Raw genomic sequence first — 27482 nt, 5'->3', positions numbered from 1 at the left:
ACTCATTAGTCAACAGAGCGGCAAACCACGGCTCGGAGCCGCAGTTTGCCGACCACTGCTCTAGTACATTTTATACCGGGGGAAAACTGCTATGGGGAAAAAAGAAGAGCCCCAACTATAACAGTTTCAAACGTTTGACTAACACAAAGTTTTGTTACAGCACAGTTATTTAGATAAAATATAAATATTTATGCATAATATAAAGTCAATTCAAATATTCTTCAATCCACCTCTTATTTAAAAGCAAAAAAAAAAAAATCTCGAATAAAATTAAAGGTTTTGAGGTTTATCTGACAGAAAAGGCGACTTTAGAAATAGGCTATGGGGGAGAAGGGGCATAAAGGAATAAGAAAGGGCTGCCCCGGGACCTACACCGCCCCCTCCCCCCACCACCCGTGGCTATTCAGTGCTGCCAGAAGTACAAGGAATGCTCCACCCCACCTGGCACCCTCTCCCAATGGAACATTTCCTGGGTGCCTTAGCTCTCTGCTTGGGCCAGCCAGCAGCCACCTCCCCAGTGCAAGTACCCGTAATTTCTGATGGGAGGGGCTCTGCTGAGCAGGAAAGCAGGGGGCTGGGCCCCATGGCTACAGCTGGGAGCTCGCAGCTTTCCTCTCACACATTGGGACTTAACTTGAACATAGTCACATGGAGGGCAGTGGTGGACCCCAAACCCCTCCTCCTACGCTTTGTGCTCCAGGTTCTCTGCTGCAGGGAAGGGTCCTGGGGTAGGGAGTAGATAAGGGAAGGAAAGCACAACTAAACCCCCAGAAGCTCACGGGATTAGGAAAAATCCAGTTCTACCCCTCTCCCTGCAAAAGCTTAAGTCTCATCGCTACTGAAAGGAGAGGGAGTTCCTGCTGAAAGATTGCACAGTTTAGAGGCTGGAACAGAAATGACTGGGAAAGAGAGAAGAGCCACAGCCTTGTACCCAGAAAAACTGTTCCTGTGGTTTCCCAAAGACAAAAATATGATGGTTTGAAACAATGGTAAAGATGGGAATAAAAACAGATAGTTGAGGAAATTGAATGGATGCCTTCAAACAATACAGGGGCACAATTAACAGTGTCCTCTCTTTCTCTCTCTCTTTCTCTCTCACACACACACTCACACACACACACACACTCACACACACACACACACAACCTCAGGCCAGTAGATAGCTACCTGGCCTCCATCTTGGGGTGCGCCCAAACTCAGCAGTAGTTGTCCCTGAGGAGTTCCCAAGAGGGAGGTTTGGGTAAGAGGTGGGGTAGGAGGCTGCAAGGCCCAGGGTCCAGGGTGCCTCCCTGTCCTCTCTCAGCTACTGAGTTTCAGAAGAGGCTAGAAACTCGGCATGTGAGGAGCATCCAACACATTAGAGAGGGGATAGCTATTGGCCGAAAATGAGGACAGAAAGACAGGGACCTCTGAACTTTTTTTTTCCTTTGAAGGGAAAAAAGATTTGGAAAAGAATGAAGGAACCCGTACACGATAGTTTTACATTATTGGATGACAGAAAATCTGAAAGGGGGTATGGGAGGGAAGGTGAAAAACAGAGAAAGTGAGAAGCAAGGAAGGGACTGAACATGGAAGCAGCATGTTCAGGGCCCGGTGTCCGGCTCGACACACTTGGGAATTAAGTCCACTTTACTGGCCGTCACTGCGGGTCCACACACAGTACAGAGTGTTTCTCGGTTTCACACATTCACTAGAACTATTGCTATTGTTAAATAGCCCCAGAATGCTGGGGCGTGTACAGGGAAGGAGAGGGAGATGGGGGGAGGAAGTAGGGACTTCTTTCCTCCTCCTCATTTTTAATTAGGAAATAAAACAGAAAGGAAAAACTATTTTTTTCTTTCTTTTTTTGGCTTTCAGTCCAGAAGGACCTCATTTCTGCCCCTCTTATTTGAGGAGCAAGAGGAGGAAAGGGAGAAGGGGTGCAGGGTAAGAGGATGTAGGGTGCTGCCAAAGGTAGAATCAAATATCAGAGACATGTATATATATATATATATATATATATATATATATCTCAGATTTGAATCGAGACCCAGGGCAGCATCAGCAGGTGAAAATGGCAGGTTTTTTGTTTGGAGGGCGCGGGGAGATGCCACAGGTGACTCCCCACCACCTTTGCCTCACAGATTGGCCTGTTTTCCCTGATAAAACTCCTCCCAGCGGCTCTCAAAGAAGCGTCGCATGATGTGCCCAGCCTTTCCCACTTCAGAGTCATCCTCATTGAAGGTCTGGCAGTTGTCAAAAACCAGAAGCGCATCAGCCGCAAACTCCTCCGAGCTGGTGTACCTGCGCAGGGGGAGGCCAAGCTGTGAGTTGGGTAGGAGTTAGAGCAGTAACAGAGGAATCAGGAGAGGTGCTGATGTCTACTCACCCTCCTCGGAGCAGCCGCTCCCGCATGGTGGAAAAATCCATGGGGTTTTTAATAATGCGCCGGTACCCACTCACCAAACGTGGGTTCACAGGCTCCAGAAAAGGCCAGGCTGCATCATGGGACTCCATCTCCATCAAGATAATCCTACCATTAAAGAGACAGTGATGGCTGCATCTCAGGAAGCAAATACACTGACCCTCCCAGCCTTTTACTCTGGTAAAGGTAGAGCCAATTGTCCCCAGAATTCACCCAACTCACTCGCAAAATGTGAGATCACTGTGATGGTTCCGCCGGCGCCGCTTCGATGGTGACAGGCCTTCCTCCGAGTACCGAGGCACTGCTGGGCTTTCTCGGCCCCTCGACAGTACACGGCGTTGGCGGCCATCACCCTCCGGGAAGTTCAGCACGTAAGTACTTTTCCGCTTCTGGCCTCGTTTTGGGAAGCCAGGCTTCTGAGCGAATTCTCCTTCTACCTGCTACGAGTAGAAAAAGATGAGATCAGCAACATCTGAAGATGTACTCGCTTGCCCTCCAGAGTTCACCTACATGTCTAAGTGTGATCAAGAAGCTTTCCAATACTTTCACACATAAGGCAGCATGGGAATTTATTCACACGACCCAATACAGTAGATAATCACTTCCACTTTACAGAAGAAAGCAAGTGAGGCTATAAAATCTACGTGGCTTGTCCAAAGGAGGAACAGAACTCAAGAACCCAAGGTCTCGGAGCACTTAGTCGGAAGATCTTTCCAACGACAGACTGCGGCGTGGGGAAAAGTGGTATTTGTAGGGTTGGTAGTCAATAGGATGAGAAAGAAGATCTCTGACTTCTGCTTAGGAGTGGGAATGAGAGAGCAGAAGGCTTACCTGGGCCAAACAGACAGCACAGAACCAATCTCCCTCTGGAACAGTTTCCATCTTGGGCCGATGGCAGTATATGTGGCAGCCACGGTCACACCCGTCACAAAGCAGAAGAAACTCATCATTGTCACCTTTCCGGCATACCAGACAGGTCTAGACCAAGGTTGTGAGAAGGCAGGGTGAGCCCTCCTTCTGCCGGTGACCCCACCCACTTGTGCTGACTGGCTCCCCAGAGTTCCCAGGCTCTCCCAGCCTCTTACCACTTTGTTGACGGACTTCTCCCAGGCAATGGACCTCTCCAGCTGGCCCAGGCACAAGCACACCTGCGCAGCACTGCGACACCGCTCAAGTGTCTGGCGCCAGGCCCGAATGCGAGGGGTGATCTCATATGATCTGGAGGGAGAGAGTGGTGATCTTTGGATGAGTAGAATCCATTAAACTTCTTCCCAAGACCAAGAATGGGGTGGGGGTAACTCACATCTCTGCAGCGGTGCCCTGAGGGGCAGCACTGGGTGTGCTGAGCAGGGCCTTCTCTAGCACAACCTCATGAGCTGGCCAGAGGGGCTCCCGTAGGTACCGCCGCTCCACATTCTGCTCCAGGGCGGCCAGTCGCATCACAGCCAGGTCCAGAGGGTTGGTGGTTTTACGCTGGGGCGCGAGTCCTTCCCTGCCTCGACCTCTCCAGGTGATATCCTCCTGGGAGTCAGGTAGATGCTCACAGTAGGCCAAGTCTTCGCGAACAGAGTCTGGGCTAGGACATGTCCAGCCCTGCAGGTTGGAGAGAGGGATAAAACTCCTCCTTGTAAAGAAAATTAAGCATAAAAAAAACGTGACCCATTAAGGTCACGGGAGATCACTTATGAAGGAGAGACCCATGGATTCTCCCCAAGAGAGTAACACCCTCCCTTCGACAACCCCCTGCCCAGTGCCAGCCCGTGTACCCGAATCTGCAGGTCAGATAGGATGACCCGCTGTTCCAGCTCCTCTACCCCCTGCAACACAGCCAAGTCTGTCTCATACGTCTTCTCTTTGGGGGACCAGCTCATAATCCCTTCTTGAAAAGCAGATAACTGACTGGGCTCAAAGATGGAATCTGAGAAGACAGAAGACAGAGTGAAAGGCCACCAGGACATTGTCCGCAGCAGCAACTTAGCATTTGCCCTGGGCTCTGAAGCTCAGTCTGGGTCGTCCATGCATCTTACCAGTTAAGGGCCGCAGGCAGACTTCCTTCAAGAAGTCCCTGTGCTTATTGAGGTGTTTGTGAAGGGCCTTCTCCCGGATGCCTCGTGGGTGCAGGGCCTTGAGCGTGGCATCCAATGTCTCAGGATCTCGGATCCACCACCAGCCTGAGCACATCTCTGTGGACAGAATGTATGTGGGTTGGGGTGGGAACCAGCATGAATCACACAGCCCACATCTGACGCCACTCCTGCCTGCACTATTACCCCCATTGCACCCCAAGGTTGCTCACCAGGAGGAACAGGCTGGGCTGTCAGCTGGTTTAGGTAACGCTGCTCCACCTGTTTGAAGAACTTGCTGGGAGGTCTCCCTCTCCGTTTTGGTTGTCCCAGCCCTTTGGGACTCTGTGGTGTTTCGCCAGGGTCTCCTGTTCGCCTCTTAGGAGCCATCCCAGGCAAGGGGGTGGAAGAGCGCTGCACTGGAGAACAGGGGCTGGCAGCACTGGGTCTATTCACCTGTGCATAAGATGAAATATAGGGGATGAGGGTTTTTTCATGTTTATAGGACCCTAATGGCTACCTATCCCTTCCCCCAATCTTAGCAACAGTCCACAGCCAGGCAATGGAGCCTGTGGCAAGAGGAAGTCAAATGCACACCACTAATTCTGGCTACTTACTGGCTTGGAGGAGATAGGTAGCTGAGGGGAGGGAGTGGACTGGTCTTCAGAAACTGCAGGGGGTGGTGTAGGGGCAGCATTGCAGAGCATTTGGGCTGAGAAGTTACACCAGGGGGCTTGAGAATCAGGGCTGGATTCTGCCTCTTCAGACTCTGGCTCCTCCAGAGGCTGTGATGTGGTCAGATCCAGTTTTCCAGGGCTGCTATCAGGTGTGAGGACTGAGCTGCTCAGCAGGGAGCCGTGGCTCTGAGTCTGGCTCAGCCAAGACAGGAAGGCTGACTGGCTGAGGTCATGCTGGCTCTGACCCAGAGACAAAAGGGAGCCTTCTGGCTCCAGGAACCCATTATGGGTTAGAGGCTGGGACTGAAGCTGGGGTTGGGCATAAGCCTGAAGTGGAGGGTAGGGTTGAGTCTCGGGCTGAAGTTGGACTTGGGGCTCTTCTGAAGCCTGACAGCTGACAGATTTAAGGTGCCTAGGTTGCATAGACTCAGGCTTAGTTTTCCGAGGTCGGCCTCGGGCCCGGGCAGGAGAACTGGCAGAAGTGCTGGAGCCAGTTAATTCCCTCTTCAGAGAAAAGGGGGCTGGGCTGGGCGCTGAGTGGGAAGCCACTTTTAAGGAGTCCGTTTCCTGCTTTATCATATCCTCAGGAACTGTAAAGAAAAGTAAAGAGCTTAAGACATACACTGATATATAAGAGGAAAGAAAGAGGGTGTATGGATGCAGGATATACACTTTCTTTTTCTCTTGGTCTTAATGAGATTCTACTGGAACTTATATGCCAATAAACATAGTATCTGGGAAGGAAATACTATTCTCCCAAGTAATCAGCAGCAGTATAATTGTAAGCTAACATTTATGAAGAACCAACTATGTGTCAAGCTCTAATCTAAGAACATTAACTCATTTTAAACCTCTAAATACTCCTATGAAATATATATACTATTATCACCTCCATTTGATAAATTAGGAAACTAAAGTACACAGCTGGTAAATGGCAGAGCAGGTACACAGGCGGTCTTCCTCCACAGCCTATGCTCTTAACCACTATGGAATACCAATTCTCATAAAATGAAAGACACCTAAGTGACTAGGCAAAGGAATTACTGAACTTTTGTTCAATAGGTCTCAATTCAGGCTCCCATGACACACCTACCTAAGCTCCCCTCTGTTCCTTCCACAAAGATACCAGCCAAATAGGGCAACACCCAGTAGCTGCGTCTGTAACGGTCCTGACCCAAGGAGAATGCCCGAAGCATCTGGGATGAGTGAAGCAGCTTTTTTCGAAAGAAGAGCTGACGCTGGGTAGACAATGGAAAAGGAATATAAATAAAAAACATATTTCCAGAGTGACAGTGGTGATTTTATTCAGTATATGGGAAAAGAGCACTAGTTCTCAGCTTCCCTATAAAATTGATACCATCTGGGCCAGGGGTGGGCAAACTTTTTGACTCGAGGGCCACAATGGGTTCTTAAACTGGACTGGAGGGCTGGAACAAAAGCATGGATGGAGTGTTTGTGTGAACTAATATAAATTCAAAGAAAAGGAGCGGAGGGGAGAGCAAGAGAACCGGATAGAACAGCCAGATCCGGTCCACGGGCCATAGTTTGCCCACGGCTGATCTGGGCCCAACTCATAAGGTGATCAATCCTCGCCCAGCCTCTATCTCCAGCTCCTGGGAAGTTAGAAGCATAATACCTTGTTGAGTTTTTCTATCTGGCGTTCTAGCTCTGGGATGCTAGATGCTGTGACATCAACCTGGAGAAGAAACAAGTGGACAAGAAAAAAAGAATGATCAGATTTTAAAAAGAGAAATGCATTTGACCCTTGAATAATGACAGGTTAAAAATGCTGACACCCATGGTACATCTACACAATGGAATACTATGCTGCCATAAAAAAAGAAGGAATTCTTACCATTTGTAGGCACCTGGATGGAATTAAGAGAACATTATGCTAAGTGAAATAAGCCAGTCAATGAAAGAAAAATACCACATGATCTCACTCATTTGGGGATAATAAAAAACATTATAAACTGATGAACAAAAAGATAGATACAGAGGCAGTAAAGCATCAAACAGACTGTCAAATTACAGCGGTAAGGTTAGGGAGAGGTGGGGGAAATAAGAGATCAACTGAAGGACTTATATGCATGCATATAAGAGTAACCAATGGATGCAAAACATTGGGGGGTGAGGGCATGTATGGGAGTGGGGTGGGGGGGGCAATGGTAAGATATGTACACATATAATACCTTAATAAAAAAAAAAAAAATTAAAAAAAAAATGCTGACACCCAGACCTAGCCGGTTTGGCTCAGAGGAAAGAGCATCGGCCCACGGACTGAAGAGTCCCAGGTTCAATTCCAGTCAAGGGCATGTACCTCGGTTGCATGTACCTGGCCCTTGTCAGGGCTCGTGTGGGAGGCAACCAATTGATGTGTCTCTCTCTCTCCTTGTCCCTTCCACTCTCTCTAAAAATCAATGGAAAAATATCCTCAGGTGAGGATTAACAACAACAACAAAAATGTTGACACCCTCCCACCCCAGAGTAAAAAAATTCACATACGATTTTTTACTCCCCCAAAACTAAACTACAATTGTTCCTTGGTATCTGCAGGGGATTGTTTTCAGGATGCCCTACAGATATCAAAATCCACAGATGCTCAAGTCTCTCATGTAAAATAATGCATACACTCAGACTCCCAACCGCGGACTGAAAATATGTAGTTTCCAATCCAAAGTTGGTTGACCTAGGTGCCCATCAGCAGATGACTGGATCAGAAAACTATGGTACATCTACACAATGGAATACTATGCTGCCATAAAAAAGAAGGAATTACTACCATTTGTAGGCACCTGGATGGAATTAGAGAACATTATGCTAAGTGAAATAAGCCAGTCAATGAAAGAAAAATACCACATGATCTCACTCATTTGGGGATAATGAAAAACATTATAAACTGATGAACCAAAAGATAGATACAGAGGCAGTAAAGCATCAAACAGACTGTCAAATTACAGCAGGAAGGTTAGGGAGAGGTGGGGGAAATAAGAGATCAACCGAAGGACTTGTATGCATGCATATAAGAGTAACCAACAGATGCAAAACATTGGGGGGTGAGGGCATGTATGGGAGTGGGGTGGGGGGGGGGGCAATGGTAAGATATGTACACATATAATACCTTAATAAAAATATATATAAAGGGGAAAAAAAAAAAAAAAACAAAGTTGGTTGAATCCGTAGATATAAAACCCATGTATATGGAGGGCTGACTGTATGTTTATTTATTTATTTTATTATTGTTGTTACTCCTCACCTGAGGATATTTTTCTATTGATTTTTAGGGAGAGAGGAAGAGAGAGGAAAAGAGAAACATTGATGTGAGGGAAACACATCAATTGGTTGCTTCCTGCACGAGCCCTGACCAGGGCCTGGGCCAGGGAGGAGCTTGCAACCACAGTATGTGCCCTTGACCGGAATCAAACCGTGACCCCTTGGTCCACTGGCTGATGCTCTATCCACTAAGCCAAATCCGCGTGTAAGTGGAACCGCACAATGCAAACCCATGTTGTTTAAGAGTCAACCTTATTCCATTTCCCAACTCCAATATTCCTTGGTCTGAGGTTAGTACCTCTCCATCTCTTCGACCCCTACGGCCATGGACAGCTGCTGTACTCTCCTCCTCTTCTTCCTCTTCCATGCCACTAGTCTCCTCCATGATCCGAGAGCTGCGCCTCCGCCCTAGGCCTTCCTCTAGCCCCTGCATCTCTACTTCAGTACGCCCAGTTCGCTTGGCCAGAGCTGTTTTCAGTCTTGAAATAGAGATTAAGGGAAACTATGGTGAGGAATGTGATATTACCACAAAAGGAATACCTGGAATCCTGAGTCTTGGGGTAAGGTTCCAACCTCAGGGGAGGGACTAAGAAGCATCAAATTCTGGGCAAAAGTCCTGGCTAAGCTTCCCCCTTTCTCTCTCTGGACCCTCCCCTCTGTCCTTTCCCTACCTCCGGAGCCGGCCTTCCACAATCCACTTGTTTTTCCTGTAGTTGGACATACTCTCCAGAGTCTTGTCAATCTCACTGCAGGAGAAAAGGGAATGGGATTTTGAGGTAAACTGGCAGCACGCACATAAAAGGGAAGCTCAAGGGAAAGGGGGCTGCAGCCTAAAGCCTGGATTGAACAAATGGCAGAGGAAGGCTCAGGTACTCTGGGGAAGGCACTAAGATTCAGTCCCAGGCCACTCCAGCACCTCCAGAGCCTGGCAGTGGATACACATCACCTAGGACTCTAGATGGCTGAACCCCTCCCTGTCCATTTCTGACCCAGGCATACAATAACCGTCCCCACCCCAGCTCCTCACTTGATGATGAGGGTAGAGCCATTGAGCTCATGTACAAGGAAGGCCAGAACAGCAGCTTTCTGTTGGGGTGGCTGGGCCTGAAAAGGCTGGGTGCGTAGGCTGTCACAGAGGACTGGCTCCACTCCATATGCCATGAGGAAGCAGCGCAGGATCTCAGATACATTGTCTCTCGTCAGTGGAATCTCTGACACCTTTTCCCCCAAGATCTTTAAGGACTGTTTGGATGAGAACATAATGGAAGTTAAGAGAGAAAGAGAACAACTCAAGTTGCATGAATCTGGAAGAGAAAAATACAGGAGAGAACTGGGGTTAAGATAGGAAAGAATGAAAGTTGCTAGGACAAGACGAGAGAGGACAAAGGAAAGGTGCAAAAGAAAAGCAGTAAAAGAAAAATGAACAAAATAAGCAGAGGGAGGTCAGGAAGGAAAATGAAACAGAAGACAAGAATACAAGGAAAACAAATTATATCTCTCTTCATTTGTCCTGATCACTTTAGGGAGGGGCTTTCGTATGTTTAACTCAAAGAGAAAGCAAGACTGAGAAAGAGCACGGGATCCCAGGCCCTCCCAGCTGCCTTGGAAAGGACCTCACCTGACAGTGGGAGGGCAAGCCAGGATCGTAGAGTGCAGCCTTCAGGAGCCGCACCAGCAGATCTTGCACCTCGCCCACGCTGTCGCCTTGATACAGGAGTCCCTCTTGCAGGACCCCTAAACTAGGTACATCTTTGACAGGGTCAAAGCCCAGCACCTTGCCGAAGCTGTGCAGGAACTCCACAATGGTCAAGCAGTCTGAGAAGGCCTCACTAGGCAGGATCAGACCAGGGATGTGTGAGAAGTCAGGCAGAGGCTGTAAGGATAAAAGTGGTAGGGGGTTCTGTCAAAGATTGGAAGACAACATTTTGGGTATCCAGGAGGTCCTTCCTTTAATCGAAGTGTCTTCACAACTGGCCCCTCCAGGACCCAGGACCCCTCACTACCTGGTGGTCAGTCAGACACATATCCTCTGTGGGCTTCTTCATCTCCTCCAAGATCATCTGCTGCCTCTGCCGCTCCTCCAAGCACCTCTGCATGACCTGTGTTTTATCTGCCTTACAGGCTGGCTTGGCTTTGGCCACCTCCTCCTTTTCCTTCGTTTTTACCTTCTCCTTCTTCTCCCTCTTGACCTTTTCCTTCAGCTTTTCCTGCTTTGTCTTTACCTTCTCAGCCTATCCACACAAAGGAGAGAGGAATCAACAGTGCCATAAAAATTCCAGTCACCACCCTTCCCTATTCCCCTTCCTCCCACCCCAGAACTCAGAAACAACTATAAAAAAGACCAACTCATATACATGTCTTGCAAAATCAGTTTGGTGACTTCAAAGTGATACTTGTGTGTACATGCACCTACCTTGGATTTCTTCTTAGCTTCCTTCTGCTTTAAGCTCTTGGTCTCTTGTTTCCGCTTGTTTCTGGCCTGTAAACCATAAGGGAAGTCATTTCTCCTCAAACTCTGAAAGCATCTCTGCTTGGGCTAGGATTCCAAAAAGACAAGGATGCTGGGGAGGAGAGGTGAGAGATGGGATAAAGGGTTGGCAATGGATTCTTTCTCTCACCCTGGAGATGCCCACATTAATCTTGAGCAAGCCCAATTCTCTAAGTCAAGCCCCCTCAAAATTCCACGTAATCAAGGTGTGCTTGCTACATGGAGGTTGCCAGATGTAGGAAAGAACTGGTTAACAGGAAATGTTAACCCATTGTGTAATCTCTGTCTCTCACCTGCCCTTGGGTAGTAGTCTGACACTCTCCACGTTGTACCTTCTGCTTCATCTTCTTCTTGATTTTATTCATCTTTGCTTTATCGTCCTCATTCAGTGCTTCTGTGAGCACAGACAGAAAAATAAAGAGTGAAGCAGGCAAACCAATCTCCAGCATTCAGAGCAATATATGCATATCACAAAGCTGGCTTCCCAAGCAACTCCCTAGAGAATCTAGAAGTTGTGTTGTGTGTGTGTTTTTTTAAGATATATTTTATTTTATTTCTTTATTTATTTTTAAGATATTTAAAAACTTATTTTTAGGGAGAGAGGAAGGGAGAGAGGGGAAAAAGAGGGGGAACATTGATATGAGAGCAAAACGTTGATCGGCTGCCTCCTGCACACCCGTACTGGGGATGGAGGCCACAACCCAGGCATGTACAGAGCGGGAATTGAACAGGCAATCTTTTGGTGCATGAAGCAATGCACCAACCAACCGAGGCACACTGGTAAGGGCTTTTTGTTGTTGTTGTTTTAAGTATACAAAATAAAATGTTGGGATTGGGGGGCCGATGTAGAAGAGGCACCTGCTATGGGAGTAGAACAAAGAACTCAAATGGTATCTTTGGCCCAGAAGCACCAGCCTCTGGAACAGACTGCATTGCTTAAGAAGGGGTCCTAAAGGCCACGACAGCAGAGCAGCCTCAGAGCCTAACCTTCTCCCATACTATGTGACAAGGGCAGCAACCCACAGACTATGATTTTAGAGTGGAGAATGGAAACAGAAAATCAAATTGCCAGGGAAAGACAGTGGTCTCCAGACTTGGAAGTAACGATTAACCAAGAAAGAAGGGCCCGAGTAACGGACATCTCAGTGCAATCAGATCAATATTGACAGAGCTGTTGTTTATGCTCAGTTCCTATGTCTTGCTCCATAGAAAGATCTGAACTTCTTCCCCTTTGGAAAACTGAATATTAAATGTGATTCTGCAAACAACAGAGTGTTTTAGAATGGATGTTTCTGATATGATAGTACCTATTCTATTCTGGCAAAGAAACACTACCACATCTGTACAACAATCCTGTAGGTTGGACAGATACTATCTGCAGATGAACCACTATAGGCTTCTATCTATTAAAATATAAGTGACTGGCTCTAGGTCACACAGTCAGAAACTGGCAGAGCTGGAACTTTTGAGTTAGGAGTCAGAAGTCTCCAAATTTTTCATACTATATCAGGGTAAATGTTATATTTATTAAAATATTAGACATTTTCTACCTGTCTATCCCACTAAAACAGTACCAATTATCTTTTGGATTCAGATACGAATTCTGAACCTCCGTGATGGCGGCAATAGTAAAGTAAGAGTATATAACTCAAACCAGTAAGATAAACAAGAAGCTGAAAAGATGGTAAAAAGGACAGGAAAGCCCTCTTCCCTCATAACATTTGGGGACTGCACAAGGCTCCACTAGTAAGAGCAACTCAAGAAGAAACTAGCCGTTAAAAAAATACCATAAAAGAGCTGGGACCCTGATGCTGCTTTCCAGGGAGAAGGAGGGGGATTCAGATGCATTCTGTCCGACAATGTTAGTCATGCTGGGAAACTCAGCCATTAGCAATTCATCAAGATTTCAGAAACCTCACAGAGCAAGCAGAATCTCAAAGTAAGAAACACCACTAACAGTTACAAATATTCACTTGGACGTAAAGTATAGCAAAGAGCAGCTTTTTTAAACTGGTGTGCTGTAAGAATTTTTAAAGCATGCAATACCTGACTATTTAATCAGGGGCACTGACCTCTTTCCCCTAAGATTGTCAAATTAAAAAATGACAACAGCCAATACAACAATAGCAGTCTGATGTGAATGAATCAAAATTACACTTATTTTTTCATCAGATCAGCCAAAAATATATTTTTTGGTGTGCCACAGAATTTTAGTAATTAGTTTATGTGTGCCAAGAGATAAAAAAGGTTGAAAATCACTGGCATGGGAAATACAGTCAATAATATTGTAATAACTATGTACAATGCCAGGTGGGTACTAGAATTATCAGGAGAATTATTTCATAAATTATATAATTGTCTAACCACTATGCTGGACACCTAAAACTTAACAAAAAAAATATTGAGCCCTAGCTGGTTTGGCTCAGTGGATAGAGCATGGGCCTGCAGAGTGAAGGGTCCTGGGTTTGATTTCCAGTCAAGGGCAAATGCCCAGATTGTGGGCTTGATCCCCAATGTGGGGTGTGCAGGAAGCAGCCGATCAATGATTCTCTCTCATCATTGATGTTTCTATCTCTCCCTCTTCTTTCCTCTCTGAAATCAATAAAAATATATTAAAATATATTTATATATAGAGAGAATGTTAACCGTAATTGGAAAAGAAAAAAGAGAAATAGCACTGTACCTTGGGGCTCCAGTTTCTTTAGGAGGCGGTTGTCTGTCTTATTCAATAGCTCAGTGATTTTGACCTTGGGTGGCCGACCTCGGCCCCGTTTCACCTTGGGAACTTCCTTGGTCTTGGCATTCTCAGTGTTCCGAGGTCGGCCCCGTTTCCCAGTAATTGCCTGAATCCTAGAAGGGATCTCCTCTGCTGACAGCTGTATCCACCGCAAACCCTAAGATAATGAGGAACACTTTTACAATGGGAGGGAGTCAGTGCCAGCCTCCTGGTGCTGTGAAACATTCAATGCCCCGGAACCTCCAAACCCCACAAAAAGAAAGCTGCAGCTTATCTACCAACCCTTTCTCAGGGACAAAAGTATATTTAACGCTTGGGTCTGTACCTCTGGTGTGTCTCTCTCTTCAAAGAAATCTCCAACAGGCATACGGGGACTGAAGCTGAAGTGCTCACGGCGGACACTGTGTACCACGTTGCGGTTCAGGTACTAGAAGGAAGAGATAAAGTGGCATTAATGCCCGGCCAGTGTGGCTCTGTGGTTGAGCGTCAACCTATGAAACAGGAGGTCACGATTCGATTCCCGGTCAGGGCACATGCCGGGTTGCAGCCTTGATCCCCAGTGTGGGGAATGCAGGAGGCAGCCGATCAATGATTCTCTCTCATCACTGATGTTTCTATCTCTCTCTATCCCTCTCTGAAAGCAATAAAAATATAGCTAAGAAAACAAGTAATGAGACAAACAAACAAACAACAAACAAAAATGGCATTAATGAAGTCATACCCTACCAAAATTTTGGCCAGCAATAGCACAAGAATAGTCCCCAAAGCAGACAATGGCAGCCTGTTGCCACTGGACCCAAGAAAGGAATCTGTACTTCCCTTAAAAGCCCATGAAAGCTACATTACCTTGATCACTTCTGGGAACTGTTTCATCCTCTTCCCACAGGGACCATAATACCAGGTCTCCCCCTGCCATCTGTGGCTGCCCTTCTTGATTCGCACCTCTCTCCGCCACCTGCCAGAGAAGCACACGGGCCCTGCCGCCAGGTCACACCCCTATCCACTCTCAAGCCACCCAGGAGTCAAGCCCACTGAGCAATGATCCTCCCACTTCTCTCACTAGAACTGCATGTAGATGCAAATGCAGCCTGAGATACAAGTTTGGCTAGATGGCAGGCCTGAGTGCTACAAACCCCTCAGGGCCTCAGGGGAAAGTAACAGGCCAAACTGCACAAGCCCAGAAAGGCCTCCACTCCTCCTTTTACAAAGCCAGTGATACGAGCAGCCAGAAACCCCCCCATCACTGATGCCATTCAGAGAAATTACCGGGTTTCCAATAAAGAGGATAAAGACCTAAGGGAATAAAGGCAGAAACGACAGAGGATGTGTGTGTGTGTGGGGGGGGGGGGGGGGGGGCGGGAAGAGGAAGAGTAAACTCACTGCTGACTCCATGAAATGACTCCGAAGGCTATGGTTTAGTAAAGAACCCTGTGTTCTGAGCAACAGATTATTCTAAGCCTAAGCCTTATCTTTCTCTCAAAACTTTAAGCAGAACTCAAGACTTGGTGACGAGTAGCCTAGAGGGGCAGGGGTGGGGAAGATCAGGAAGGCACTGATTCTTACAAGGCCCTTGGTGTCAAATGACTTATTCATTTTGGTCACGTACTGTTCTTGCCCTTACCTCTCTGAAGAACATTTAAAAAAGAAGCCAATTCATTGGGACTAAGCCACACACCATTCACTGCTAGCCATTCTCTAAGCATATAGGACAAGTCAGTTAATTTGAATATCTGAGCCCTAGGGTCACCACCTGGGTTTGGAAATGATAGTAACTGTAGCCCTCTGAATAAAAAACTGAGTGGCCATAAGATGAGGAAAGAATAAGTGAGGGGAGGCAGACCCTGAGGGAGAAAGGAAAGCCTAGGAACCTCATGAGAAACATTATCATTGTAGATAACTGTACTTTAATCCACTCTTGTCTAGCCCATTCCTCCCCATCTCAGATGAGGAGCTCCCTTCCCTTCTTCCTAGAATCATTCATTAAATTTGTCAAAGTCAACACATGCAGCAAACTAGAGCATTTACCCATGTTGGAGGGGAAGACGAACTTCTTCTGGGGTAGCAATTCGTCTCCTTAGAACATCACCTTGGGAGAAAAATAGCGGATACTGAAATAAGAATTCAGCAAAATAATGAAACAGGACAGCAGGGAAGGGCTATATAAATACCCCATGAACAGGAACTTTTCCTGGAACCAGCTAGGGATCGAACAGAATCTGGACACTCACCACCAGCAGAAGTAGTGACTCCTTCTCCAGGGACCTCTTCCAAGTCAGCAGTGGTTTCAGGGAAGCTGCTCACATCCTTATTTGCTGGGGAGGCTGTTGGGAAGACAGCTGCAGGGGAAGCTTCGGTGGATGCTTTCGGGGAGGTCACTGGTGAGGCAGGCAAGGAAACTTCTGAGGAGATTGGTGGGAAGGCTGGTGAGGAAGCTGGAGAGACTGTTGGGAAGGCTGCTGGGGAGATTTCCGGGGAGGCTGCTGGGGAGACTTCTGGAGAAATATCTGGGGAGGCTGTTGGACAAACTGCCAGGGAGATTGCTGGGGAGGCTGTTGGTGAGACTGCTGGTGAGGTTGTTGGATGTAGCTGAATAGTGGATGAATGGTCAGAGGCTGGCTGGGTCAGAGGTGGTGGGAAGTCTGAAGCCGCCTGAGTCTCCATTTCTTGTTCTGCATCACTACCATTATTCAGGTCAAAGCCATTATCTAGAATCCAAAGGGAAAGGATGGGTAAAGGAAAAATGGTGTCATATAAAACAAGAAAATCTACTCAGTCAAACCTGGACTAAGATAAACAGGGATACTTCAAGGGCTTGTCCTGAGAGTTGGTAAAAGAGGATTAGCCTCTGGCTGTCCTCCCCATTCATGAAGGTTAAAAGGCAAAGCTGCCGCTGCTGTCACTGTGTGAAGAATTACCTTTTACCTGGAGCCAGTAAAGCCTCTGGCCTCCTTTTTCCTGCAAACTCCAAACCTCACACGTCCTTTTGGGCACAGGACAGAAGTGAGAGTGGAGCAGCCTGTGCCTTTTTAATTCCCACCACACACTATCCCATAGCCCCCTCAGATCCCAGCAAGATGCTTTGACAGATATCCCACTTCTAAGGTCCTAACTATGGAACAACAGTGTTCTCTCACTTTTTCCCAGGTCAAGGACTTTCTTTGTCCTACCTCTCCTTACTTACCTTGTAGGACAGACTCCCCAAGGACGGGTGGAGAGGTGGGGCTGTCAAAAATAGAGGCTGAAGTTTGACTGTCATCTGCCAGGAGACTGAAGGCAGTGGCATTATTGAGGGAAGGACAATCAAGGGCAGAGATCACAGGGCTGTCCTCAAGAGGCAGCTTGTCCTCTGCATCCATCAGCTCCGTATCGTCTATACCATAGAGTCCTCCACTTACTGGCTCTTCAGTGGGCGAAAAAATCAGAAAGCAAGATTTAAGAAATACTTGTCTAAATATATCTAATTCTAGTCCCCACAGTGTAAAGGTTCTTTCTAATAATAAATTAGGGAAATGTTATAGCCCTCTTTTATGAAAGAGTAAAGTCACCAGGCTATAGGGATCATAAAAGCTTGAAGTGGAAATGAAGGGAAAAGCACAGGCCCTCTAACAACCCACAGACCAATGCAAAAAATTCTAGCATCTATCACAAAATAGGCCTTTCTTATATTTCAGTGGGGCAAAAGGTAATTGTTCACTGGAAAATGTCTACTTAGTAGGAACCCAAACAGCCCAACTGTGTGGTAATAAGTCTCTATCCAGTGAATTATTAAAGCCCAGGGCTCATGGCCAAAAGGAACATTGGGAGAGAACCTGGGAAATGAACCAATTCAGCTCAGAGTGCAGTTGGCCCTGTCAGGCTAGTGGCATGAGACTGTAGTCTGCCACAGGAGTATCTGGAGGTCTCAATGCCCCAGATTCCCAAATCCTTTCCCTGGTTTACTATCTATCCCAGGTGACAGAAGCTGGCTAACCTTCTGCATGGTTAAGTTGAAGGGAGCCAGCCTCCAAGCGTACCTGGTGCCAGGGTGTTAAAGGGCTCCAGAGAGACTTCACTGAGGATTGGAGTGTCTTCCAGTTGATCAGGAAGATGTGAAGGATCATCTAAGCAGCTCACTGTGGGGTCAGGGACCAAGACTGAGACTTCTTGGTGTAATGATTCCACAGAAGGGATGGAGCCATTGTAGCCACACATCTTCAATTCTAGGAAATACCAGGAAAGAGCAAAAGGGAAAAATAGTGCTTTCATCTGGTTCCTTTAGCCATATCAAGCAGTCAATCTTCACTAGAGGGATATTCATTCTTTCAACATTTATAGGTGCGAGTTCTATGTCAGATACCTTTCATATCAAGATATTCTCAGTAAGCAGAATATTTACTGAGTACTATTAAAATCCTATAGCAGGAATGGGGTATGAGACAAAACTCCCATCATGTTGGCAGCTATTTCCCCCATTCAGTGGAAACAGGTGATTTCATAGGGTGCTCACCCTTATTCTTGGAATCAATAGCAAACTAAGCATTTACCTATTTAGAGGGCAAAGTTGAGAGGGAAGATCACATGTATCAATGCCAACAACAAAAAAAGAAGGAAACTGTGAGCAGACAAGCAATGGTATGCTCTACCTGCTTCCTTCCCTCCTTTCAAGTACCAATCACTACTAGGGCTCAGGCCACTTTAGCAGCCAGTCTAGCCCGACCATAGTCAAGTCAAATTGACCTCAATGCTCCCTGCTAATGCCCCAACCCCTTCCTATATTTTGGAAGAAGCTCTGATACAGTCTGTTGGGGCTGTTTCAGGCTCGCCCACCTGCCCTCTTCAGGCCAGCAGCTCTGCATGAGCTTGAAATAATTTGCACTCCCACTCACGAGCTGGTGCTGCTGCCACAAAAACACCAGCCACTTGGCTCTGCTAACCACCAACATGCAAATCAGCCTCCAGTGCAGAGAGCTGGAAAGACAAGTTTTCCTCACCTCAAAAAGCCACTGCCCCCCCCCCCCCGCCATAGCCCCATTTTCCTATTCCCAACCAAGCTCCCAGGCCCATAGTTATACCTGGCTGCTCTTCTTCCAGCTCCAGGCTGCCTACCAAGCCAGTGCCATTCTCTGCCACAACTGAAGTCAGCTCCTTTTCTGCCTCCTCATCAGGATGAATACCACTGCCTACCTCCTGGGAGGGCGCAAAAGTCTGGATGCTGGAGCCCAACATGGGAGAAGTCTGTGGGGAGGTGAAAAAACTAGGGGGTCCATTGGGCATCACCTCAAAATTCTGGTCAGGAAAGGAATCATACAGTTCCTGTGAGTCGAAGTTAAGCCCCATGGGACTCTGGGTACCGTTGGCCCAGAACTCTTGGCTCCCAGCCCGAAGGTTAGTGTTGTGACTTGGGGATGAAGGTTGTCGGCTGCCTCCAAGGATACCATTGAGTGGGTATTGTCCCCCCGAGAACTGGGAGAGAAGGGGTGGGTCCTTGAGGTTGCTGCCAGGATTGGAGGGTTGGTACTGTGAGTAGTTCCAGAGACAGTCGTAGGCCACGTTGGGGTGATGGAGGTGTGAGGTGCTGGAGGAGTGGGGAGCAGAGTTCAAAATCCCTGAAGTAGTAGTGTGAGATACAGTAGATAAGCCATTAACATTCACATCCCCATTCAAACCTGGCAGAAAAGGGGGGAAAAGGGTCAGTTACAGATACGTGTGCAAGTAACTCTACCAATTCTAAGCAAAAGAATAACACTGACTAGAAAAAGGGAAGGTGAAGGGGAGGGGATTCCCCCTCTGCTATATTTATATCTTTTTGGTCTCCAGGGAACACCCAACACAGATGCTCCTGTATATAAGCTTAGCAACTGCTGCTGAGGCTACTGAGTAGGGGCCTGGGGAGCTCTCCTGGTCTACCACAGGAGTGAACAGCAGAGAGCTGGCTGCTACTGACGCTCAGGGCTTTTTATTTTGTTTAAATGAAGCTATTTGCAGATTCCCTACAGTGACTTGCATTCTTTCCCATCCTCACTCCCTAGAGGAATTTTCCCCTGGAGTGGCATGACTGAATTCTCCTGGCCCCTCTTTTCCCCAGTGCCTATTTGGCCCCACAGAGGGACCAGAAGGGACAGCCTTCACCTCACTGGCACATGCAGATCCAGCACTTTGTGCTGGGCTAAGAATAGAATTTGCAGTCACCACAGCAGCAAGATCCCAGCTCAGAAGACTTGGATTGGCCCCTCCCCATAGGTACTGGGGTGGAATGGAGGGGGATCTCTGCATGACCAGTACTGCAGATTTCAATTCTCAACACTAATGGCAACCTCTACACTCAATCAAATAAAAAGGAACCAAGATGTAAGGAAGCTGGAGCAAAGGGGGTCCTCCAAGTAAAATAAAGGAACTTATATCTACCTGCAACCTTAGGAAGGGTAGGAGGGACGGGTGGGAAGTATACGCCTATGGTAGTATTTTTTTGCTGTAAGGAAGAAGTGAAGCATTGGGCTTCTCTCTGCTTCCAAGCATAAAGTACCTGAAACCCAGGCAAGATTATAGAGAGGTACTTGGCAGAGCCATGGTTCAGAGCAAATGATAAGCCAAATCCAGGAAAAGGCCTGATCCTAGCTATAACAAGTCCAGCTGGAATTAGATGTTTCTCTCTGGGGAACTAGGTAAGTAAGCATTAAAACTCTCCCTGTCCCTATCTTCCATCCTCAAGGACAGGAGGTGGCACAAGCATTCTGCCCTCTTTTCTGTTGCACAAATTAATAGGGAAACACATACCAACCTTCAACCCCACCCTTACCCCCCACCCAATCCTCAGGGTGGCTTCTCCAACCTCTAAATAGAGCTTCTCAGAAAGCGGGCCCCTTACCTCTCTCATGGGTCCCACCTGATTATCAGAAGCCTTAGCCACCTCACCAATCTCTGGCATAGCCAGGGAACAAGGAAGAGCAGGCTAAGATGAAAAAGTCAGTATCTTTTTCAATCCCTTCCAACCTTTAGTCAAGACTAAAAATATTGCTTCCATTACCCCCTAGAACTTGTCCTTAGAAGCTTGATTTCCTTCCAGCAGCTAGAGTTCTGAGGATTCCCTCCCTCCCTCCCTCCCTCTCCCCCTGGCACAGAGCTGAGGTAGCCAGCCCAGAGGGGATCCAAATCTTGTCCTATTAACCTGCTCTAAAGGAAAGATGCCCATTCCCATTCCAGGCCATGTGGCCCTCACACTCACTTTTCCCTTGCTGGGGGAAGTTCATGGGAGACCCGTTAGTGTAGAGGCCCTCCCCCGAGGAGGGGGAGGGTTTCAGTCCTGAGGCAGCAGGTGCAGGGGGAAGGCCAGTAAAGTTAAAATGGTCGTTGGCCTCCATTTCTGTAGGAGGAGAGAGAGAGGGGGAAAAATATTGGTGGTTAAACAAAGTTATGTCACTTGGAATCCTCTAAAGGGACTGCCATCCTTACTTCTACCTACTTACCCTTCTCCTACCTAAGTACTAGTGGGAAGGTAGAGACTGAAGATAAAAGAGGAAGAAACATACTCCTAACCTGGACATTGACCATGCAGAAATAGTCTTTTTAAGTCGGCCCTGTAGAGATAAAAAGTTACTGAGGAAAACAAAGACACAAGTCTGCAGGAGTCTTCCCCCTGTGTTAGCCCTACCCTTTTAAAAATATATACATTTTTTATTGATTTCAGAGAGGAAGGAAGGAGGAGAGAAAGAAACATCAATGATCAGAGAATCACCAATCAGCTGCCTCCCGCATGTCCCCCACTGGGGATGGAGCCCACAAACCCAGCATGTGCCCTGACTGGGAACTGAATGACCTCCAGTTCATAGGTCAATGCTCAAGCACTGAGCCACACTGGCCAGTCTAGGCCTACCCTCTTCAGTCCCAGTCCAAGTTACCCTTCTATGTTAGATATTAGCCCCCTATTATAACATTTAACTTTCTCCATCCTTTTGGGTTTTTTCCCTTCAAAGCAAGGCCAGAGTCCCACAGGTTCTCAAAGCCATCATTTTTTTTTATAGTATATTTTAATTGATTTTTTAAATTGATTTCAGAGAGAGAAAAGGAGAGGGAGAGATAGAAACATTAATGATGAGAGAGAATCATTGATCTGCTGCCTCCTGCACACCCCATACTGGGGATTGAGTCTGCAACCTGGGCATTCCCTGACTAGAAATCGAACCCCCTGACCTCCTGGTTCATGGGTTGATGCTCAAAGCCACCTACCTTTTTTATAGGAAGCCACAGAAATGGGGGTATTGGCTGAAAGGTATATTTGATATATATCCTTTGTGTTGTTATAATTATAGTCTTTACTCTAAGCAGTTTTTCAATATTTTTTTTCTTGATTTCAGAGAGGAACAGAGATGGGGAGATAGAAACATCAACGATGAGAGAGAATCATTGACTGCCTGGCTGCCTCCTGCACACCCCCTACAAGGGATCTAGCCTGAAACCCAGGCATGTGCCCTGAAGGGGAATCAAACCATGACCTCCCAGTTCATAGGTCAACACTCAACCACTGAGCCACACCAGTTGGGCTCAAGTTAAACAATTTCCACGTTATCCTATCCAGAGTCCTAGATATCTGAAGAAGATAATATTGTTACCTTAGTAAAGGGATTTGAAAAGGAGAATACATTTCTGGAAAGGTGATCATAATGACAAAATTCAAATCATCCAGCAACACTTCTTTTTTTCCATGGGAAATACCATGCTCTCCAAGAATTCAGCTCAGAAAAGTGTCAGAGGTTAAATAAGAGGGTGCCTCAAGGAATATTACTGTTATATCTACTATGGTTCATAACCTTCCGGTTTTGTGGCTTACATGTAAAAGGATACAGCTAGATATTTATATTTGTAAAGTACAGTGGCGCATTGGGAGGCAGTAGTTAAAAAAGCTTTTCATTCTCTCCTGAATATGAGATATGCTACTAGTGAAGCCCTTGATCAGAATAAATCTTTCTTTGATAGAGCAAAGAGAAGAGAAAGATAGGAAGCAGAAGCCAGAATTATTGGTAGTCTGACAAGACAATCAGATACTTATGATGTACTGGTAGTGCATTCTAATTCGATATGTGAGATATGATCTGTCTTGATACTGAAAAAGTAGTTCCTTGGGTTACTATGGTGTTTTTTTTTAAAGGGCAGGAGAATTCAGGTAGAAAAATTTATCAAACTCCTAAGATGAGGCAATAAGATGATCTAGGTGATGTTTTAAATAACCTCTTTATAACGAACCAGAAGTGGGAGGGGGCTGAAAGGAGCGGATTAATGGGGGAAAGGAGGCATCTGCAATACTTTCAACAATAAAGACAAATAAAAAGGAAAAACACAGAAGCAAAACTTAAAAAAAAAAAGAAGAAATTGGCTAAGAGTATATATGACTACTGCCCAAGGTTTGCAAGAGTTATGTTCCTGAATATGCTAGATGATGCAAATTAGACACCATTAGGTAATATGTGAATTTAATATAATTCTGAGCATGAAATATTAACCCTGTATAGAATACGGCATGATAGCTATAAGGTTTTCCAGGCTAAATACCATAATTAGCTCTACTTTCATCAATTTTAACTACAATTTTTAAAAATACTGATTTTAGAGAGAGAAGAATGGAGGAGAAAGGAAACATTGAGGAGAAACATCAATCAGCTGCCTCCTGCATGCCCCTACTAGGGATCAAGCCTGAAACCTGGATACTGGGGATCAAACCCTGATCTCCTAGTTCCGTAGTCGGCAAACTGAGGCTCGCGAGCCACATGCGGCTCTTTGGCCCCTTGAGTGTGGCTCTTCCACAAAATACCACGGCCTGGGCAAGTCTATTTTGAAGAAGTGGCATTAGAAGAAGTTTAAGTTTAAAAAATTTGGCTCTCAAAAGAAATTTCAATCGTTGCACTGTTGATATTTGGCTCTGTTGACTAATGAGTTTGCCGACCACTGTCCTAGTTCATGGATCGACACTCAACCACTGAGCCACACTGGCTGGGCTTAACTGAAATTTCAAAAAATAAAAGCGATTTGTATTTTGTTGATTTAAGGGGGAAAAGTTTTTAGGATTGACTTATTTCCCCATCTTCACTCTAAAATAAGCAGCAGCAAAGCCCTAGCTGGTTTGACTCAGTGGATAGAGTCCGCCTGCAGACTGAGGGGTCCCTGGTTCAATTACTGGCCAGGGCACAGGCCCAGGTTGCAGGCTCAATCCCCAGTAGGGGGTGTGCAGGAGGCAGATGATCATTGATTCTATCTCATCATTGATGTTTACCTCTCCCTTCCTCTCTCTGAAATCAATAAAAATATATTAAAAAAAGAAAGAGCCTTAGCTGGTTTGGCTTAGTGGATAGAGCATGGGACTGCAAACTGTAGGGTCTCAGGTTCATTTCCAGTCAAGGGCACATGTCCAGGTTGCTGGCTTGATCCCTGGTAGGGAATGTGCAGGAGGTGGCCAATCAATGATTCTCTCATCATTGATGTTTTTTTTTCTCTCTCTCTCCCTCTCCCTTCCTCACTGAAATCAATATAAATATATTAAAAGAAAAGAAAAGAAAAGGAGGGGAGGGGAGGGGAGGGGAGGGGAGGGGAGGGGAGGGGAGGGGAGGGGAGGGGAGGGGAGGGGAGGAGAGGAGAGGAGAGGAGAGGAGAGGAGAGGAGAGGAGAGGAGAGGAGAGGAGAGGAGAGGAGAGGAGAGGAGAGGAGAGGGGAAAAGGAAAGGAAAGGGAAAAGGAAAAAGAAAGGAAAAGGAAAGGAAAAAAGGAACTGGGTCTCTATAGGGAAAGGCCTTAGGATACCCCAGGGTTTCCCTATAGTTAAAGGCCACTCCTCAGTAGTAAGGGATCTGAAAAAGAAACATCATGAGATTAATGATCCCTTTGAAATGAAAGACAGCAAGAAGGAAAGTTCACTCCCTAATTCTCTAGGTCACAAAGCTTACATCACAGACCAAAGAGGACATTCATTTCAGAAGTCCTAGAAATGCTATGTGTGGAGAGCCAATCTCATCTGACCCCCACCATTCCCCTCCCCCAGTTTTATGCACAGCCACACAACCCCTGGTGTGTTTCTGTGACACACACACCTTCTTTCCTATGTGCACTGGACTATATCCTCCCACTCAATGATGGGCCACATTTCATTTTTCCATTTTCTTTTTGAATCCATGAAGAAACTGGTGAGTGACCTTCTCCTCTCTGCTACTCTGGGAAAGCACAGCATTTCCTGTCTCATAAATTACATACTAATAAGAATACATGGATGGCTCACAGATCAGGTAAGTAAATGAAATGGGAAGTTATCTAGTGTCTGAGGTCTGTTTCCCCACTAGCCTCTACTGAAGGGTCATCAGGACCACATTCACTTCATTTACAAGAGGCCTCCTAGAAACAAAATATCGTTGTGCTGTGCAGTGAGATCTGCACAACACAGTGGGCTCTAGGTTCAAATCCCAGCTCTACTACTACTAACTATGTGGCCTTGGACAAATCACTTAACGTTACTAAGCATCAATTTCATCATAAGTAAGAACTTTAGTACTCATCTCCAGAGCTTGTAAAGACTGAGAAAATCTATATAAAGGACCTAGCACACTGTCACCCAGGAAGTACTCAATAAATATTAGCTGTTATTATTAGACAAAAAGAGTAAAAAATAATCATGGCCCTAGTTGGCTTGGCTCAGTGGACAGAGCAGTGGCCTACAGACTGAAGGGTCCCAGGTTCAATTCCAGTCAAAGGCACATGCCTGAGTTGTGGGCTCCATCCCTAGTGGGGTGCGTGCAGAAGGCAGCTGATCGATTATTCCCTCTCATCATTGGTGTTTCTATATCTCTCTCCCTCTCACTTCCTCTCTGATATCAATAAAAAAAATATAAAAAATATATATAATCATGGCCAAAAGGTCAAAATATAACTTATATATGTAAAAAGCCAGCAACCGGAACGCTGTAACAACCAGAACAACCAATCACTATGACGCCCATTGCGGCCAGAGAACCGGCCCAATCTGGGGGGGGGGGGGGGGGCAGCCGGCCAACCTCCTGCAGCCCCACCACCTGCCTGACCCCACCCCAGATTGGCCCCCTACCCCGATCAGGGGCAGGGCCGACTGACCAACTGCCTGTGGCCCCTCCCCCCAGCAAGCTCTGCCCCCCGATAGGCCCCCACACTCCGATCAGAGGGATCAGGGGCAGGGCCAACCTCCCGCCATCTCCTCCTCCAGACAGGCCTGGCCCAGATCCGCCCCAATTGGGGCCAGGCCAGCTAGACCCCACCCGTGCACGAATTCATGCACTGGGCCTCTAGTATAAATATAATTTAAACCGTTACCCAGCCAGACTTCCCTATAGGCATCTTGACACTTGATTTCAGATGTCACTTAAATATGGGATCACAGTATGGGAATGCAAAGAAAATGTGGACAGCTCCTTTCAGCAATCAACTCTGGGTTATTTCATTTTAACCTTCCTACCCAAGATGATTGTTCCAATAAAACCTGAAAATAAATTATGCCTTCCTATCTAGAACTAGTAAGGGCATCATCAGTAAAGCAAAGGAGAACGTCTCCCTTTGAACTAATAGGATTTTAGCCAAATGAAAAAAGAAATTAGTGCCCAATCCCCAGAATAGCAGACAGCTCTCATGACCAGGAAGTACAATCAGGCCAGTATCCAGCCCAGTCCCAGTAGTATGTAAATGGATCTCTTAAGAACCTCTAGACTTCATTTATATGAGTTAAGGGATGGTACCCCTTAAGCTTGAGGTAGTCAAGTCCTTGACACAAGGCCAAATAGGCTGCTTTTCTCTCAGTTGCAACTGACAAATTACTACTCTGTGGACCTGTGACATGGTTTAAACAAAAAAAAGCTGACAATGCACAAAGTGTTGAAATAAATATTACAGATTTCAACACTGTTGCAGGTGCCCTGACCAATCCTAACACTCAGACCTCTGAGGCTACCCACAGATAGGCAAGACACATTACCACCACCCAGCTAGACACTTTGGCAATCCCTAAAGCTCTTTGGTTTGTTCTTCCCATATAGTATACCAAAATTTCACACATAGGTTTCTAATTCTTTTTTTTTAAGGGGTGGAGATTTCAAATGTTTATCATTAAACAGCAAAAGCAAATTTTGCTGTTTAGTAAGTATGTAACTCACACCAGTATGTTTTAGCTTTGTAACTGTGAATGTTATGAAGATTATTTCTCAACTAGAGGCCTGGTGCACGACATTTGAGGACTGGAAGGGGGGATCCCTCAGCTCGTCCTGTGCCCTCTCACTGCCTGGGACCCCTTGAGGGGTGTCTGCCTGCTGTGGAGCGGGCCTAAGCCGGCAGGCAGACACCCCCCAAGGGGTCCTTAGCGCTGCTGCGGAGATGGGAGAGGCTCCCGCCACCACCACTGTGCTCACCAGCCGTGAGCCTGGCTTCTGGCTGAGCAGCACTCCCTCAGCTCCTGCATTGCGTGTCTGCCCCCTGGTGGTCAGTGCACACCATAGCGACCAATTGTTCCACCATTCAGTTGATTTACATATTAGCCTTTTATTATATAGGAGGAAGATTCTACACTTCTCTGGATTCATCCACCATACTCTGATACAGCAGTTTCCAACCAGGGATGACTTTGCCCCGAGGGGACATTCAGTAATGACAAAAGGTATATGTTACTGGCATCTAGTAAGTAGAAACGAGGGGTGCTTCTAATGACCCTGCCAATACACAAGACAGCCCACAACAAAGAATCATCTGGCCCAAGATACCAATAGAGCCAATGCTGAAAAATCCTGCTCTAATATAAAAGCTGTCCTATTCCCCACTCCTGGGGAAGTTTCAAAAGTTTTCACTATTCTCAGTTCCTGATGCTGCAAATA

At 46.5% G+C, this 27482-nt stretch overlaps 1 protein-coding gene across 4 annotated transcripts in view; it reads right to left on the bottom strand.

Annotated features, from left to right (window-relative positions):
• Positions 1-1848: 1848 nt before the first annotated feature.
• The window catches only part of BAZ2A (bromodomain adjacent to zinc finger domain 2A), a 36550-nt gene continuing 10916 nt past the window's right edge, over positions 1849-27482 (bottom strand). For all 4 annotated transcript variants that reach the window (XM_080662659.1, XM_080662657.1, XM_080662660.1 and 1 more), the window contains 28 exons: positions 20844-20981; positions 18694-19287; positions 17656-17841; positions 16824-17042; positions 15871-16347; positions 15668-15728; positions 14489-14597; positions 13968-14069; positions 13589-13799; positions 11199-11299; positions 10831-10896; positions 10421-10648; positions 10036-10290; positions 9445-9659; positions 9089-9163; positions 8716-8896; positions 6781-6840; positions 6238-6382; positions 5085-5734; positions 4701-4923; positions 4432-4587; positions 4171-4322; positions 3708-3997; positions 3490-3622; positions 3236-3382; positions 2627-2844; positions 2369-2512; positions 1849-2283 (listed from right to left, as the gene is read on the bottom strand). In XM_080662659.1, the coding sequence (XP_080518785.1) occupies positions 2118-2283; positions 2369-2512; positions 2627-2844; positions 3236-3382; positions 3490-3622; positions 3708-3997; positions 4171-4322; positions 4432-4587; positions 4701-4923; positions 5085-5734; positions 6238-6382; positions 6781-6840; positions 8716-8896; positions 9089-9163; positions 9445-9659; positions 10036-10290; positions 10421-10648; positions 10831-10896; positions 11199-11299; positions 13589-13799; positions 13968-14069; positions 14489-14597; positions 15668-15728; positions 15871-16347; positions 16824-17042; positions 17656-17841; positions 18694-19287; positions 20844-20979 (5700 nt within the window). In that variant the 5' untranslated portion in view covers positions 20980-20981 and the 3' untranslated portion in view covers positions 1849-2117. The remainder of the gene's footprint in view (positions 2284-2368; positions 2513-2626; positions 2845-3235; positions 3383-3489; positions 3623-3707; positions 3998-4170; positions 4323-4431; positions 4588-4700; positions 4924-5084; positions 5735-6237; positions 6383-6780; positions 6841-8715; positions 8897-9088; positions 9164-9444; positions 9660-10035; positions 10291-10420; positions 10649-10830; positions 10897-11198; positions 11300-13588; positions 13800-13967; positions 14070-14488; positions 14598-15667; positions 15729-15870; positions 16348-16823; positions 17043-17655; positions 17842-18693; positions 19288-20843; positions 20982-27482) is intronic.

The sequence above is a fragment of the Plecotus auritus genome, assembly GCF_963455305.1.
Source record: "Plecotus auritus genome assembly, chromosome: 3".
Classification (NCBI taxonomy): domain Eukaryota; kingdom Metazoa; phylum Chordata; class Mammalia; order Chiroptera; family Vespertilionidae; genus Plecotus; species Plecotus auritus.
This window is presented reverse-complemented; position numbering and strand designations above follow the sequence as displayed.